This window comes from Macrobrachium rosenbergii, chromosome 25, assembly GCF_040412425.1.
Source record: "Macrobrachium rosenbergii isolate ZJJX-2024 chromosome 25, ASM4041242v1, whole genome shotgun sequence".
In the NCBI taxonomy this organism is placed as follows: domain Eukaryota; kingdom Metazoa; phylum Arthropoda; class Malacostraca; order Decapoda; family Palaemonidae; genus Macrobrachium; species Macrobrachium rosenbergii.
In genome coordinates, this window is record NC_089765.1 from 33,818,176 (window position 1) to 33,836,577 (window position 18,402).

Genomic DNA, 18,402 nt, shown 5'->3' on the forward strand with positions numbered 1-18,402 from the left:
ATATATATATATATATATAAAGTTAAGGTTTGCTACCAGATACCTGAATTGTGATTAGGACAACAGTTATCTCGTGAGCAGGAGAAATGTATGTATTTGTTCTCTCTCTCTCTCTCTCTCTCTCTCTCTCTCTCTCTCTCTCTCTCTCTCTCTCTCTCTCTCTCTCTGCAGGTTTTGCATTCATTCGTTAGTATGCCACTGTGTAAGTGAAACCAATTGAGAACGAGAGATATTTCGTTTTCCCAATGTCTTTTAACTGCATCCTCTTGACATATCAGTGAGAGATGGAAAGTATAAAACTTTTAGCAAATGAGTAATGGCTATTAATTTCTCGAAACTTTGTCGGCAATGCTAATGGAAAAGTGTAGCCAACATCAAAGAAGGGATCTGATTTTTCATTTGCATGATCACTGTATGGAAGAGTGAATAACTGAGAGTGGTAAAATGAATGGAAGAGTGAAGAACTGAGAGTGGTAAAATGAATGGAAGAGTGAATAACTGAGAGTGGTAAAATGAATGGAAGAGTGAATAACTGAGACTGGTAAAATGAATGGAAGAGTGAAGAACTGAGAGTGGTAAAATGAATGGAAGAGTGAATAACTGAGAGTGGTAAAATGAATGGAAGAGTGAATAACTGAGAGTGGTAAAATGAATGGAAGAGTGAAGAACTGAGAGTGGTAAAATGAATGGAAGAGTGAATAACTGAGGTGGTAAAATGAATGGAAGAGTGAAGAACTGAGAGTGGTAAAATGAATGGAAGAGTGAATAACTGAGAGTGGTAAAATGAATGGAAGAGTGAAGAACTGAGATAGGTAAAATGACACGAATCAGGTTGGATAAAAGCATCTGGTCGATAATCATGGTTTTGAACTATTAGATCCGGAACTTACATAAAACACTTGTGGTGATCTATCCTCAAGCAACATTTGATGAAAACTTTTAGGCATGGAAGTGCTGAACATTGGTTTCAGTTAAAAAAAAAAAAATGGTTGTTAGAACTGGTTTCCTTGGATGATAATTTGGATTCACACGCATAAAAATATCAGCTGGCCCACACAACTTTTTCAGCTAGCACCTGGCTCCCGCTGGAGGAGGTGAATGCAGGTGTGAACTTTCTATTCAGTTGTCTGTTATAATGTCTATTATGATGTAACCTCCGCTCCTGCCTGCCACAACGGAAAATGTATGAGCTCACAAGTTTGGACAATAGCTAACTTTTGGCCTTTCGAGACTGTAACTGGTCTACCCTTGAAGGAACGTCCGCCACAGAACGACATACACGCTCACACTAACCTGTACATACACGTAACCCTGTCTGTCTGTCTGTCTCCATATGTATATATATACTGTATATATATATTGTATATATATATATATATATATATATATATATATATATATATATATATACATATATATACATACATACAATCATGAAGCTACAGATGCATTCATTAATATCAAATTCACGCTACTTCGGGACCCGGCAGTACCGATCCATTCATCACTTATAAATTCTCCTTCGGTCATAATTCCTCATCGGGGATATTCCCGAAGTAGCGTGAATTTGATATTAAGCGACATTTGTAGCTTCATGATTGCATATAAATCACGGTGTGATAAAAATTTATATATATATATATATATATATATATATATATTTATATACTGTGCATACAGATACACACACATACATATACATATATGCATACATACATACATACATACATACATACACAACCATTCTCCTTAGAGTTGAGAGAAGATGGTTCCTGGAATTACTAATCTTCCGGTTTTCAACAAATAGTTTTGCGATGAGGTGGAAGTTTCGCCCGGATTTCACTCCCATTCCTTTGATAAACATTTAATAAACTTTCCCCCTTACGCTAAACATAGAAATAGTACTTTAATTATAGCTAATAATTAGATAAACTTAATTAGGAATTTGAATGCCAACAGAAGTCTTTTGTTTAAGCAAGTATAATTATTGTCAATATCATATCTTATTTTAGAGGCATTTCCTGGGATTTTGTTTTTTATGCTTTCAGTCATAATTAAAACAAGGCTTCCTTTTATGGCATTAACGAGGGAGTCTGTGGTTTTTTGAGTTACCATCTTTACTTAATATCTGGTCCTCCTTTTTATTGTTTACCTCCATTTCCCTTACAGCTACTTACACTCCATATTGTATAAAGAGAGACGAGAAGGTCATATATATATTTATATACTATATATATATATATATATATATATATATATATATATATATATATATATATATATATATATATATGTGTGTGTGTGTGTGTGTGTGTGTGTGTGTGTGTGTGTAGATAGATAGATAGATAGATATAGTATATATATATATATATATATATATATATATATATATATATATATATATATATATATATATATAAGAGAGAAAGAGAGAGAGAGAAGAAAATGAACGCAATTCCGAACGGATACAATAGGGCATTGCTCAGTCCTTAATTAGCCGTTGCCAAGATTCTGAACATAACCTTCAGGGGTAAAAGGAGGCTGAGCGTATCTCATCGTCTCCCGTAAAAGCAGGTTTACTGCAGGTTAGTTCGGTAATTTTCCTTAAAGGTGAAATACGAGAAGGCAGGATCAGGTTCTCTCTCTCTCTCTCTCTCTCTCTCTCTCTCTCTCTCTCTCTCTCTCTCTCCTGTATGTAAGGGGAAGGAATGCACAAGCACAGCGAAGTCTTTTCGGGAACCCTCCAAGGTGAATGATGACGGTTGTATTTATGCTTTAGTTGGGTAGTTTCTCCTTCAAGTGAAAGCTATATTGGGACCAATTACATGGAGAGAGAGAGAGAGAGAGAGAGAGAGAGAGAGAGAGAGAGAGAGAGAGAGAGAGAGAGAGAGAGCACTTTCATTCGCTGCTTTTTCTTTACTGGTCATTAGTTTCGGTCATCAATCAGTTCTAGGTATTCATAGCATTGTCTTTATAAATTTCTATTTTAGTAGCCATACTAGTAGTAGTTGTAATACTTGTAAATACCATTTATATCAAACACACAATGATTTTCCTTTTCCAGTACCTTTATTATTTCTTATATAATACTTGTAACTGTGATTTTTACTTCTCCCAATTTTGGGTTCATACACAGGTAGAGAAGCCTGTGGAGAATTTTCATTGTTCACTTTCATTCTTCAGATTTGACAAGTAACGTACAAAGTGCATGTATGCTTTGATGTCAGTCCCTTCTACCGCTCTCTGCTGGAAATGTATCAGGAGCTGTCTGCTAATGAAAATTAAAGCCCATCATTTATTGCATTTCCAGTAATTTGTTTTAAGCCTATTCACATAGAGATTGGGGGCCGGTTTTACGTCATCGTTAAAACTTCATAGAACTATATACCTTGTGGTATTATTTTGGCCACCGGCAATAATAATAATGATAAAATATTGTGCCCCTTTAATGCATGCTTTCTTTCTTCAAATTAGTCCTTTTTCAATTTCGCTCAATAAAAAGTCCTTCCTTCAGTGAATGCCATTTCATCTTTAATGGAATACATCTCAACAGGCACATAATATTGGATTTTTTACCTATTTATACATTGCAAACTGCAAAAAATAAAATTATTTATTTCCACACACTCACACTAAACACACACACACACACACACATATATATATATATATATATATATATATATATATATATATATATATATATATATATATATATATATATACTATGTATGTATATATATATATATATATATATATATATATATATATGTGTGTGTGTGTGTGTGTATGAAAGTGCGTCCACACTGAAGTAAAACTTGTTAGAAACACTCGTCGGTAACTTATCGCATCCATATCAGAAACGGGTCGAGTAGAAGTCAACGACCGAAGTGAGAACAAACCTCTGGAAGAGACTGGATAACCGAATGAAGCACTGGGTAGAACTAAGAATGAGTCGTTGTCGTGTACTCAACGGACGCTTGTATATCATATTTTTTGCTGCAGTGTGAAAGTTCATAAGGATTTGAGGGAAAATATATCAGATGATGGTGGACTGAGAGGAAGCGTAAGCCACAGTATAGGTGAAGCAAGAAAGGTCGCGAGGTGTGTGCGAAAAGATTGGAATACATTTGAAATGTATTTGAAAGCTGAGGTGTGAATGAATAAATGAATGGCTGATTGAACTCCCTTTCATGGCAGTGAAGGGTGGATATGAAAGAGAATAGTTGAAAGCATTTGGTGTGAGCTTTTTAATAGCAAATGCGGCTTAAGAAAAATTGGTAGTGTAAGGAATGAGATGCGTAGCGATAAAAAGATTAATGTAGATGAAAGGGTGGATTAGAATATTTTATGATGTTTGGTGATGTGGAGGAATGTAATCAGGACACCCTATATACACACACACACACACACACACACACATATATATACATACACATATATATATATATATATATATATATATATATATATATATATATATATATATATATATGTGTGTGTGTGTGTGTTGTGTGTGTGTATGTGTGTACACACAATGTGTGTGTGTCAATCTTTATGTATTTTTATTTTTAATATATAAGTAATCATAGAATATATATATAGTGTAATCATATATATTTATATATATATATATATATATATATGTGTGTGTGTGTGTGTGTGTGTTTGTGTGTGTGTGTGTCGTGTGTGTTAATCGGTGTTTTTTTTTACCCAATCTTGAAGGTATTGTATCGGCAGAGAAATTTTCTTTTAACGAGAACCACTGATTTCGAATAGTTATTATCATTGCTTTCTAAAGGTATGATTCCTAATTACAGTAATCTAAACCTGTGGAATTACTAACGTATTTGAAAATCATATCATGCTTATCAACCTTTTCACAACGGAGGGAAAATAAAATTGTTGTAAGAGTGAAGCTGCAGATCTGGCAATTCCGCAGTTATTCCGTCTGATAAGTGGCCATTACAGGAAAATAACGTCTTGTGTGTTTAGGCTGCAGGACTGTGTAACTAGACACTATTTGGCAAACAACCATTGTCAAGTAGGGCATCTGTTTTCAATCGATTGGGGTTTTTTAATAATGTTCGATGCGACATTTGATCTATCTCTTTGTTAGAAGTTTGTCTTGATATATGTAAAACGAGCCAAGTAAGAGTGCATGGAATTCCGCAATCCAGGTTTCAGCTAGACTTCAGGAACTCAGTTTTGTGTAGGTGGATTTTCTGTGTATGTGCAGATATTGCAATGGTTGCCCGTAAGTTAATTGATGACACTACTTGAGAGAGAGAGAGAGAGAGAGAGAGAGAGAGAGAGAGAGAGAGAGTAGTATAGGCATTAAAAAAATTGTGATCTGAACACCCCCAAAAAAAAAGGAATATATACAAATGATCCTTTTTCTTTGCCCAATTCTATTAGATGCAAAAATACTGGTACAGTAAATAAAGCTAGTTTACATACATGCATATACATACAAGAGGACACACATCATGAAAAATTGCTGCAATATCCTTTACTGCGTAACGGTTGGCAGAAATAGCAATAAACTGTGTATCACTGAAAGGGCAATTTAGTGAAGCTTTGCAGGGTGCAGAAAAATTTAGGTATCTCTATGATTTTATTTTTGGCGAGTATTTTTTTTTTTACGTTCGAATATGACCGTATTTGATTAAGGCATAGAAAAGACACCAACATGAGTATTTTAGCGTGAAAGCTAACTTTACACAGACAAGTCAGGGAAAAGTACAGATGAATAGTTTACTGTTGAAAACCAATAATATTTTTTTCACAATTTTACTTTTGTTATGTTTTCAGTAGCGTGCATAAGAAGCGTTAAACTATATAACTTTAAAAGTAAACTTTCTCGTTTATGCATGAGGAAATATTTCATTTAACTCTGATAGTTCATTTTTAGCAAATCTTTCTTCAACGGAAAAGAACACATTTTTATTTAAATTCAGCTCGTCTTTATCTCTCTCTCTTCTCTCTCTCTACACACACACATTATATATATATATATATATATATATATATATATATATATATATATATATATATATATATATATATATATATATATATATACTCTACTTATACATATACATACATACTTCTTCACCACGTAACGAGACATGAACTTACAAGACATCTAATATTTCTTGAATCCTGAAGCAATATTTGGAATTATATTGAAAAAATTAACCAAGTCTTATACTCTCTCTCTCTCTCTCTCTCTCTCTCTCTCTCTCTCTCTCTCTCTCTCTCTCTCTCTCTCTCTCTCTCTATACTGTGTAGATGATTTTATCTTAAAATTTTGCGTTTTCTCACAGTTTTAACTTTTTATTTTACTTTTTAGGTCACTTACGCTTTCTGCAAAGAGTTCATCAATCTCTTGGAACAACACCAAGTCCCAGGAGGTCAGCTGGATACGACGAATGTTCTTGTCAAACTCTTCCAGAAGGTAGGTACTGTGCAGTAAGTGTTTATATTTATAGTGTTTCCAAAGCGCTTTCATTTATCTACTCTGTATATATCTTCAAAGGAATGACAGAATGTTACTAAAATAGCACAGAATTAGTAAAAATACAAAGATAAAGCAAAATTAAACAGTTATACTAGCAAAAAACGCATATTACAAGCTTTTACTTTGTTATGTGTTGTTCAGTGCTCACATCGAAATCTTTACCAGTATGTCCGATATAGGCTACTACAATCATTCTTACTTGGCATTTTGTTGACATAAACAGTTTTACAGATGGGCAAATTTATAATCAGGATGCTTTTAACTAGTATTTTTAGTAATGTCAAGTGGTTTGTGCGTTAGTACGAATAAAAACAATCATGGTATATTCTTGGGAAATTCAAAATAAATCGTAACTTACAGTGCCTTTTCAAAAAGAAATGTCATAGAATCTTCTGTATCAGAAGTGAGATGCAAAAGTTTCTAAATATTCGTCAGGAAATGTACGAATGGGACATTTTGTTGTTAAAAAGATATCGAGCTTTTAAAATATGAACTACCTAACCCTGGAAGCATCAGAAAAGTAACAGAACACCTACATAATTCAATACTGGCAATGACACATACATTGTATATTGTATATATATATATATATATATATATATATATATATATATATATATATATATATATATATATATACAGTATATACATGTGTGTGTGCATTTCTGATGCTTTCAGCGGTTGATAGTTCTATGTTTACGACTACACTGCTCCCCCTAGACGATTTAATTGTAAGAGAACAGACAATATGTGCCATCACCGTTTGAAGGAAATCTACTTTTACTATTCTTTATATCCACCTCCGAAATTATCAAGATGATTCAGTAATCACGCTTGACTTTAATCTGTTTCTTGGGTTACGATATTTTCGCCTGGATATCTGGAAAAATATTTTTATTCTTTGTCAACATCCGACCTAATTACTGTACCCAGCATATACCAGAGATCTCGCAAATAGGAAACAAATAGAACTAAACAATGTGTCCTGATGTTGAAAGCATGAAAAAAAGTAACTGATCACCTGAACTCTGACAATCCGTTTATTTTTCACCATACTAAAGTAATCGATAATTCGTTGATTAACGTATATTTCTATATAAAAAAAGCGAATTCCGGTGTTTATGAAAACCCGTGCAATGAATGCAATAGAATTTATGTCGGGAAAGCCTGCAGTTCTATCTCACCAAGATTCACAAAGCATAAACGGTCAGTAAGACACGGTTCAGAGAGCTCAGCGATATTCACACATATGAAACTAGAGTGAGGCTAAGCTGGTTTTGTTAAGTAACGCCCCGTACAAAAAGATGATTCTGGAATTTGGCATCGCCAGTAGAACTTAGAAATTAAATTTGTTAGGAGAACACTGCAAATCACATTTCACGGCCGAGTTAATCTTACGACCCATCCTTGAGCGAGTGTTCAAGCGGATACGCTCAAGGGACTCGACACAGGTGGGAGTTACGGCGTAATAAGACAACACGTATTCATTCCTTTCATCACAGGACGTTGCCATTTCCAATACAACCGGTGTCGTTATTCTGCATCTGCATATTTTATATAAATACCCTTGTCACTTACTAATTGTCCAGCTTCACCTGCGATCAGGATTGAAGTGTCAGTTGAAATGTATAGTTTTGTAATATTAATAATGTCTATATTCTTGTCGTGTTAATATTGATATTGATAATATATATATATATATATATATATATATATATATATATATGTATGTATGTATGTATGTATGTATGTATATAATATAATATACATACACACTATATATTTGTGTGTGTGTATAATGGGTGTATAACTGGCTAGATGAAAGTAAAGGTAGAAAATGGTGAGGTATTTCTTGATGAGAAGGTAGCTTTGTGTCGATTGAGAGAACGTCGTGAATATGAAGAGAGGTAGAATTGTATGCTGCTTGAGGAAAAGAGTTAATGTAAATCTGCAAATGCCTGTGGAAGTGGTAGTCAAGAATGCAAGAGTGGCATTTAATAAGAATTTTAAGAATGGACTGACGCGCCTGTAGTTGTTGAAATTGGAAGCAAAATCCCGCAGGATTGAATTAGTCGTAGCTGTATTAAATTGTAACGTGTGTAAGATATTTCTTATTGGGAACAGTATTTATTGCTTTGTATAGAAGAAAATGTGATGTCTCACGAATAAAACTGAAGCTTTCGAATCAATGCTCATAAGTAAATTGATGCATCTTACAGCCCATTTCATTAGTTCTCTATTCTTTTCGGAGCTGAATTACCTATATGACATAGCCATCGATCATTGGGAAATATTTCCAATTTACATAATTCACTTCGTTATATAGTTTAATCTTGGTATCAGATATCGAGCCTTGTTGAGCAATAATCCAGAGACTGATACAGACTATTTTAATTCCAAAAGAATTTTCACCTCTTTGAAAAATTAATACCAATGCCTCTGTTACAAAGAGTAAAAGTCAAAGCACATTTGAGCAAATAATTAGAAGAGAGCTTTGTCGGTTGTGGTGCAATATCGATATTAAAGCAGAAGGTAAGATTATGATGAATTCTGTATAGACGATATAAAAGCAGGACCTAAAAGATAGAAATGGAAGGCGCAAAGGTGAAGAAGAAGGATCACAAGATATCAAAACAAAAAATCTCACTTCCCTGGAAACTTCTCCGCAGCGTCAACGAAAAGAGAATTTGCAAGTTCGATGAAGTTCTAATTTAGTTATTCGAGGAAGCTGATGCACCGTCGAATGAAGATTTAAGAATGGAATTTCTCTCTCTCTCTCTCTCTCTCTCTCTCTCTCTCTCTCTCTCTCTCTCTCTCTCTCTCTCTCTCTCTCTCTGTTTTGTGTGCACGGTATGGCGTATCGAGTTGCATTGCTGTATACATGTCAGTACTTTACGTCTCTATGTATGATATGCAGTGTGTGCATCTGTGTATTATGCATATTTACATAAACAACACGAAGAAAGCCGTGTGGAACTAACGCTTCCCTATTCTGCCAGGAGATTTCAGACGCATAATATTTTAGTCATTATGGAACTTTTTTAGTTCTTATGTTTTATATATATATATATATATATATATATATATATATATATATATATATATATATATATATATATATATATATATATATATATGTATGTATGTATGTATGTATGTATGTATGTATGTATGTATGTGTATGTATAGTATATATATATATATATATATATATATATATATATATATATATATATATATATATATAATAATGGTGCTTGTTCATACGGAACAAATATTGTGAGTCAGGCATTTAGCTCCAGTCATGTCGAACCATTTTATGATAATCGACTTTATTCATGACATACCATATAAATCAAAATCTTTATTGCCCGACTCTCAGCCTACATTACGTGACTGCAATTGACCTTTCGTATATGAAAAACTGTAGCACTTTTGGAGGCAATTTTATATATATATATATGGAAAATAAGAACTTTAATATCAGAGAGTGTCGATGCAACATTTTTGTCCATCTTTCTCGCTTAACAGTTGATTGTGCTTTTGTAGCAAATAACGAGCTCCAGAGTGACAGTGCTTACATCACTCATATGAAGGTAATTTTCCATTCTTAAATTGCTTTCATGATGTTTCCTTTCTCCCTCGCAGGGCAGCAAAGCCACCATGCTTTGCCAAGCTTATCACCGATACGCTCTCAACTACATCAACGCTTTGAACTACCTCGAAACCCTAAGGCGACAGCTCGAGTTCTGTGAATTCGAAAAGGTTAGTGGCTGTTGCTGTCGTGTCTGCTGTTTCATTTTTATATTATATTGCCTGAGTTTCGTGTATGTGTTATATATATATATATATATATATATATATATATATATATATATATATATATATATATATATATATATATATATATATATATATAATACGTGTGTATGTGTATTTATCTATCTATCTATCTTTTTAGAAATATATAGATTATATATGTATATACACATGCATTCATACAAACAGGAATTATATATATATGTATATATATATATGTGTGTGCGTTGTATTAAAATTTTCCACATTAGTAATGACTAGGTTTCCATTTCCTCTCTCAACAACATCATCATTATCATTTTTATTATGATGAGGAATCAAACAGAATTGCAAAACAATACAAACCGTAAAGATTTATTCATGTTGCGACAGTAGGTATTTAACACGGAGTTATAAAAGACTTTCTCGTGCCTTCAGCAAGATGACAGATACCAATGCTGTTAATATTATCTGACAGGTTATTGTTGATGCCGTGGTCATGCTATCGCCATTACACTTATCTTTTCTCTTATCCTCCTTTTTTGGTTTTGAAACACTTCGTCTGCTGAATAAGAATGTTTGACTGTTCTTCTTCAAAGGTATATTTTACACTGAAAATTTACTTATTTGAAAAAAAAAAAATAGATAAATGGATTTGTTATTAAATATAAGAGTCATCAGCATAGGTATCCAATTTTTGCAGTAATGGGGAGCAAAGGATGCTTAAAATGCTCTCAGAGTCGTGTTCGTAACTTGTAGGACATGAAAGGTGGAAGAGATGCCTTTAGTGCGACAAGCGCTTTCACCTGAAATCTAGCCGAGCCGTTTTACACTACGGTCAAGTGTATTTGTACCAACGATTTCCCCTCGCTCTTTAAAAAGGCGAATGTTGGGACGAGTGTCTGTGTACGTAGTGTCGACAGTATTTTGCTATAATTTCCAAATTTTCAAACCTGTCGTCAACTTACGTTAGCAAGACTGGTCTCGGATTAGTAATTCTGTAAAGGTTAAATATATTTCCATTTGTGAAAATGAAACTATCTTGTTGATTGGAAGAGAAATATATATCTGCACACACACACACATATATATATGTGTGTAGATATATATATATAAATATATATATATATATATATATATATATATATATATATATATATATATATATATATATATATATATATATAGTTTTATTCATATATTAATGAAGCTTCTACTTTTTGCTATTTCGGCTGAGCAACTCCTCCATCTTTCTTTATCTGAATTGAATTTGAATATAGAATTTAGGCCAAAGGCCAACCACTGGGACCAATGAGGTCATTCAGCGCTGAAACGGAAATTGACAGTAAAAGGTTTGAAAGTTGCAACAGTAGGAAAACCTCGCAGTTGCACTATGAATCAATTGTTAAGACATGGTGGAAAGTAAGATAAAAGAAAGAAAACATGAAAGAATTAGAGAAACGGAACGAAAGGGGTTGCAGCTTAGGGGCCGAAGGCACGCTGCAAAGAACCTTATGCAATGCTTACAGTGCACCGCATGGGGTGCAGTGACGTCACTATCCCTCTACGGGGAAATGTTGTGGTTTGAAATTCATGCCTGTCAGTTATGCAAAGAAGGCGTTCACTTTGGGGCCATTCCTATTCAATTATGCATTTTATTTTAACAGATGATTTTTAAGACGGTCAAGATCTAGAGGTAAATCCTTGTAATTTTAAGTAAGTAAATAATTATAAATTATCCAGCCTTACTCGAAATGCTGATTTTGGCGTTCATGAAATGAACACCGTCATCATTGGACATTACTTCCTTCTTCTGGCGTGGATTCGATGCAGTTGCGTGCATGATGCCTTTGCTATTGTTATCCCTTTTATTATAAAATGCACATTTCTTTTGGTAGATGTACAAAATCAATGAGTTGTTACACTAATTTCGCTCGTGTTTAGTACTTAATATGGTAGGTGAATACACACACACACATATAGCTTATATATGTGTGTGTGTGTTTGTGTGTATATATTTATACACATATTATCCCCGTATTGGAAGTAACGATCCAGAAATTACCCAACCTCATATACACAAGATGAGATAGGTGACCCGAGGTCAGTGCCCCAGTAACACCATGATTTGAGTTTTTACTGAAATAGCCTTTAAAACCAAATAAAGCATTTGTTATTTTCCATGCATGGCATCTCGAGAAAATTTCATTAATTTCTTCGCCTGGTTTTAAATCACTACTATGATGAGCATGAGATACTGGAAAAGTCTTAATTCCATGGCAGTGTACTTGGATTTGTTTTTTTTTTTGAGAAAATTTCCAATGCACTTTCATTAATCGTAGTAACAGACGACCAAAAGCGCAGGCATGAAACCAAACCGAACAGGTGGAGGGTGATGTGTAATGAATATTGCATGAAATGCAAATTGCAGGTATTGAAATTAAAATGTTTACGTTTATTATACAACCGTAATGTATAATTAAAACAATATCATAAGAAATGCGAAACTATAGGGAAAGGGGTTGTGCTGTCAACATATTGAAAAGTGATTCATCTGACATATTAAGTACTGAAGACGAGCGAAATTTTTGTAACAACTCACTGATTTTGTACATCTACCAAAAGAAATTTGCATTTTATATAATAAATGGGATTTATTCAATTACTGTTGCTGGTTTGAACTTGCGCTCCATTTCCTTTATTCATTTAATGATTGATTGATTTATTTATTCATATATTCTTATCCATTGCCGTCCTGTTTTCCACTTTCATTTCTGTTCTGCGTTAATAATAATATTATTTGTACGTATTACATGTTATTGATTTAATAAGAAAATAGATACATAAATTCCACGATAATGTTGTAATACCAAAATCAAAGTTACACACAAACAAGGAGTTGAAATAATAAGTTGTTAGTTGAGAGTGATTTCACCTATTCAATGGTCGGTTCAAAATTAGGAAATAAAAATATTTTAATCTGACAATCAGAACATTTAAACCTTTAGGTTGTTTACTATCCTAGAACTATTGTATTGTATACGATATAACATGTAACTGAATATTTACAATTATCTCCCTGAGAAACCGAGTCCACTTTTTATTCTTACATGAAATGATACTCCACCAGCAAGGATGTGGATCAGTTCTGCGTTTTGGTACTGCCTCTGTTCAACCTCTTCTACCTCGATTGTGTCCTACATATTGCTATTACTTTCCTTATAATGGATTTGTTTGCTGAGTCCTTACTTAAAACTTCAGTCTAAACTTACTATATACTTCAAAGATGTCTGTTTTTTTTTATGATTATTACTGTAGTGTTCTATTTTTGGGAAGAATATACTTCCTTGGGTATTTTTCAGACAACTCTGGTGCTTTTGGTTTTATATATTCTATATTCTTTCGAAAATCGCTATCCAGCATCACTATGTCAGATTATGCTTTTTCTCTGGAAGCTTCACTTTAGCTTTATTTTGTATCCTCTCGCCTTTCTGGGTGAAGCAGTATAGGCTCCTCCGAAAGCTTCACATTGGCTTCATTTTGCATCGTCTAGCCTTGCTAGATGAAGCAGTATTGGCTCCTTCCGAAAGCTTCACATTGGCTTCATTTTGCATCTTCTAGCCTTGCTGGATGAAGCAGTATTGGCATTTCTTTGATGGCATGAAATAATGGTACATCTTTGATATGTTATTGTGTAACCAGCATTGCTTTTTTTTTCTGTGGAATGAACTGTGTTGAAAATTAACATTTCATTGTTTTTATCTTGATAAAAGCAGCATCTACGTGAGATTGTTTCCCTCTCTGACTCTGCGTCCAAAATCTGAGACCTTCAAATGGCCGAGGCTCTATCTGAAGTTCAGAGTTGGCTCAGCGGCCCTTTCTTATATTCCCACTGTTTTGTACCTACTCTGATACCTCCCTTACTTCACCCATTTTGTGAGTGGCTTCCTCTCTCATTTTACCATCATCTTTTATTTTCAGTCACACATACCTGTATGAATCACTTGCTTCCATTCTTCCAACATCCACATCAGCATACGCTGGTCCATCTTCCTGGTTTCCACTGACCATCATAAACTCTTTCGCTAGATTTGGCTCCCGTAGGGGGTTAGCGCCGTCAGTGCACCTCATGCAGTGCACTGTAGGCATTACTTAACGTTCTTTGCAGCGTGCCTTCGGCCCCTAGCTGCAACCCCTTTCGTTCCTTTTACTGTACCTCCTTTCATATTCTTTTTCTTCCATCTTACTTTCCATCCTCTCTAACAATTGTTTCTTAGTGCAACTGCGAGGTTTTCCTCCTGTTGCACCTTTCAGACCTCTTACTGTCAATTTCCGTTTCAGCGCTGAATAGCCTCATAGGTCCCAGTTCTTGGCCTTTGGCCTAAATTCTATATTCAAATCAATTGAGTTCAACTAGGTTTGACAGTGTCTTTTAACTATCATCAGTACTGTAGATTCTGGAGATATCAAACATTCTGGAATCCATTCAAGACCTAATATCATGTCCAAGACCTTTGCCCATAGCTCTATGGCCCTATCTCTAATTTCTTGCGCTACTCTATATTTAAAAATATTAGTCACGGAGACATAACACACCCTCATGTTAACACCCACTGAAAGTTTCATTATTATATTACTTAATAGTTCCATTATTGATACTTTCCTATTGTTTCTTTAAAACACCCTAGTCTTATATTCCCAAAATCATCGTACATAATATCCTTCCTCTTTTGTCCATATATGATCACTTTTCGTCCTTGTTTTTCGCCCATTCTATTCTAGGCACACTCTTACCCTCTTATTTTTATTTTTATCTGCTTTTTATACCTTCCATTTCACTCTCAGCCTCATTTATCTGTTACTACTCAATCTTTAACAATTGCATTTGGAACCCATCATATTTCGTAACAAGATGGCCCACCCAAACTCAGCAACCTTTCCCAGCTAAATTGGGTGCGAATTGCCCCCTGCTCATTCAACATACGGAGCAGCAACAACAACAACAGCCGAAACTTTAACCAGTAACGACAACAAACATTACAACAGGAATAACAAAAGGTATGGTGGTACTCAGTATCCATTACAAATAGACAACGATGTCGCAAATGGCTCTGATTAAAATTGACTTTTTTATGTAACTGCAGAATAATGCAGTTTATGTTTAAAAGAATTTCAGTTCTTACTGAATGATGAAATATTTTCAAGGCTACAGGCACCGGGAGGAATAAAGTAAAAATATAAAGATATAAAAAGAAATCTGTAAATAATAATAAAATAACTAAAATTGCAGGTTCACGGATATCTCCCAGGTAGCCTGAGGTGGTGTAACAGAATCATCTGACCTTTACACACGCACACACACACACTCTCTGACAAACTCAACGTTGTTTTGAATTCTGTCTCGTAACATAGAAACAAGAATTATAGAACGCTTCTAAAATACACGTATATCCATGTACAAACACATATATAAATAAAAAATAGAATGTTTTTGATTTGAACGTCCATGACTGAACTAACAGGAGGCAATAAGGAATACTAACTAACGACATGGTACAAACCAATGCTTTTTGAGGTTTAGTTTAGATATGCATTTAAATTCCAACCTTCTCGTGTGCAAAATGATAATTACTTGGGAGATGAATAGTGCAATATATTTTTATCATCGAGGCGTGTATTTGACGACGACGACTGGTATTTCTCGGTAGTTACTTGTTACTCGTCCCAGTACAGACCAGATTTATGTCATAATTTTGCACGTACGGTAGAGCGACCAACGATATCACGAACATGTTTCTTTTTTTTAAATTATAATAATATTCACAAAATTATTATCAATATTTTTGTTTAGAAAATTATAGTAAAAAAGAAAATTATTGTTAACTTGATTGTTTAGAAAATTTTAATAATTTGCAAAAAATACTGCCCACTTTATTGCTTAGAAAATTATTGTTAAGAGAACTACATTATGTAAAATTCTATGTGTAACCGAATAGATATAATGCCTTTAATGAGAACCCAAAGACCCCTAAAACACCGGAACATAGTCCTTCGCAGGATGTCACAGGGGATGAACTCCGTCGGAAAGTTATCCGCATGGAAAATGAACTGAAGTTTCAAGTGGGGGACCCTCTCCCTTGAGTGACGCTTTTATGTGCTGGCTCTCTTTCACCCTCCTCCTGCTCGTAAACTCTTGATTTATATATATATATATATATATATATATATATATATATATATATATATATATATTATATATATATATATATATATATATATATATATTATATATATATATATGTGTATATGTATATGTATACATATGTATACATATATATGTATGTATATCTGTATACATATACATATTTATATATATATATATATACACACATATATGTATACAGATGTATATACATATATATATATATATATATATATATATATATATATATATATATATATATATATATATATATATATATACACACAGTACGCATACATACTGTATAATCAAGTGTTCACGAACAGAAGGTTGAAAGAAAAAAGGAACAATATACATATTTATATTTGTGTGTGCGTATATATATACAAACAAAAATATCGTTTATATATATATATATATATGTATATATAAACAAATATCGTTTAATATCGAAACTTTGGAAAGAGCCTCCCTCGAACAGGAATTATAATTAATGTGTGCTTCATTCCCGACAAGGATTCAAACGGAGGCCATTGGTTCGGAAACGTCGATAAAGAGTCGACTTTGACCACTCTTTTATGAAGAGAGATATAAGTTAATATCAAATCTGCTGTAAGCCTTTGTGTGGAATTCATGTACTGTACTTAGAATCGATATCAACCCATCTTTAATTTTCTAACATTTGGCTGATTATAAATTTTGTATCATTTGTACATGTTGATTTTTTATATTCACAAAAATTTGACAAGATTTGTCGTTTACTATGAGATAAGTTACACCCAACGGGAGGTATAATTTGTAAGTGCTTCTACCCGGCGAGTCAAGCTTGTAAAATGATCAGTATATGTATGTATGTATGTATGTATGTATATATATATATATATATATATATATATATATATATATATATATATATATATATATATATATATATATATGTATATGTGTGTGTGTGTGTGTGTACAGACACATACACACACACATTATATATATATATATATATATATATATATATATATATATATAGAGAGAGAGAGAGAGAGAGAGAGAGAGAGAGAGAGAGAGAGAGAGAGAGAGAGAGAGAGAGAGAGAGAGAGCGAAATTGTAATAACCACAATGCCCTCTAAACATCTTGATTTATTCGCATTTTGGATAAGCTTCTAACTATGAAGCTTAATGTTAATAGGAAAAACAAAATGAAGAAATTCTTATGGCCGGGCAAGATTCAAACCCACATCTGGAATATCAGAACGAAGTAATGTTATCCGCCCGGCCATGTAGAAAAAAATGAATCTATTCTCACTTATAAGTACGTATATCCTTGGATATTATAACTTTGGCGTATGTGTTGTATTATATTAAATTTTATGTACTAGACCTGGAATAGACACGCCTTCAACATGACAGTCAAACGTTTAATTATTTAATACGTTTTTGACTGAAATATATATTTAGATCTACTGGTCCCTTTTTTTAGCTGTTGCACATTAAATTGTAGCAACTACAATGCTCTCTTAACTTCTCGGCATCGGGCAAGATTCGACCCCACATCCAGAATTTCAGAATGAGGTAACGTTATCCACTTGACCACCAAGAAAACTATACTTCTATTCTCGTTGGAATAGACCCACCTCAACCATCATAGCTAAGTGTTTAATTGTTTATCATGTCATATGCATTTGGTTAAAAAGTGACCAGTAGATTTTAAATATAGTATGATGTACATTGCTGGTATGATATGAGTCTTTATCTAAAAGATTTCGCCCATTTAAGAGTAAAGATTTAATAAGAGTCAGATGGCAGGACAAAGTGAAAAATGATACCACAAGAGAAATTGGGAAGTTCCAAATGTAGATGAGATAATGATGGAAGGAAGAAG

At 33.5% G+C, this 18,402-nt stretch overlaps 1 protein-coding gene across 2 annotated transcripts in view; it reads left to right on the forward strand.

The window, feature by feature from the left end:
- The window catches only part of LOC136852542 (rho guanine nucleotide exchange factor 11-like), an 846,605-nt gene that overhangs the window by 758,421 nt on the left and 69,782 nt on the right, over nt 1-18,402 (forward strand). For both annotated transcript variants that reach the window (XM_067127279.1, XM_067127280.1), the window contains 2 exons: nt 6,356-6,460; nt 10,172-10,288. In XM_067127279.1, coding sequence (XP_066983380.1) covers nt 6,356-6,460; nt 10,172-10,288 — 222 coding nt within the window. The remainder of the gene's footprint in view (nt 1-6,355; nt 6,461-10,171; nt 10,289-18,402) is intronic.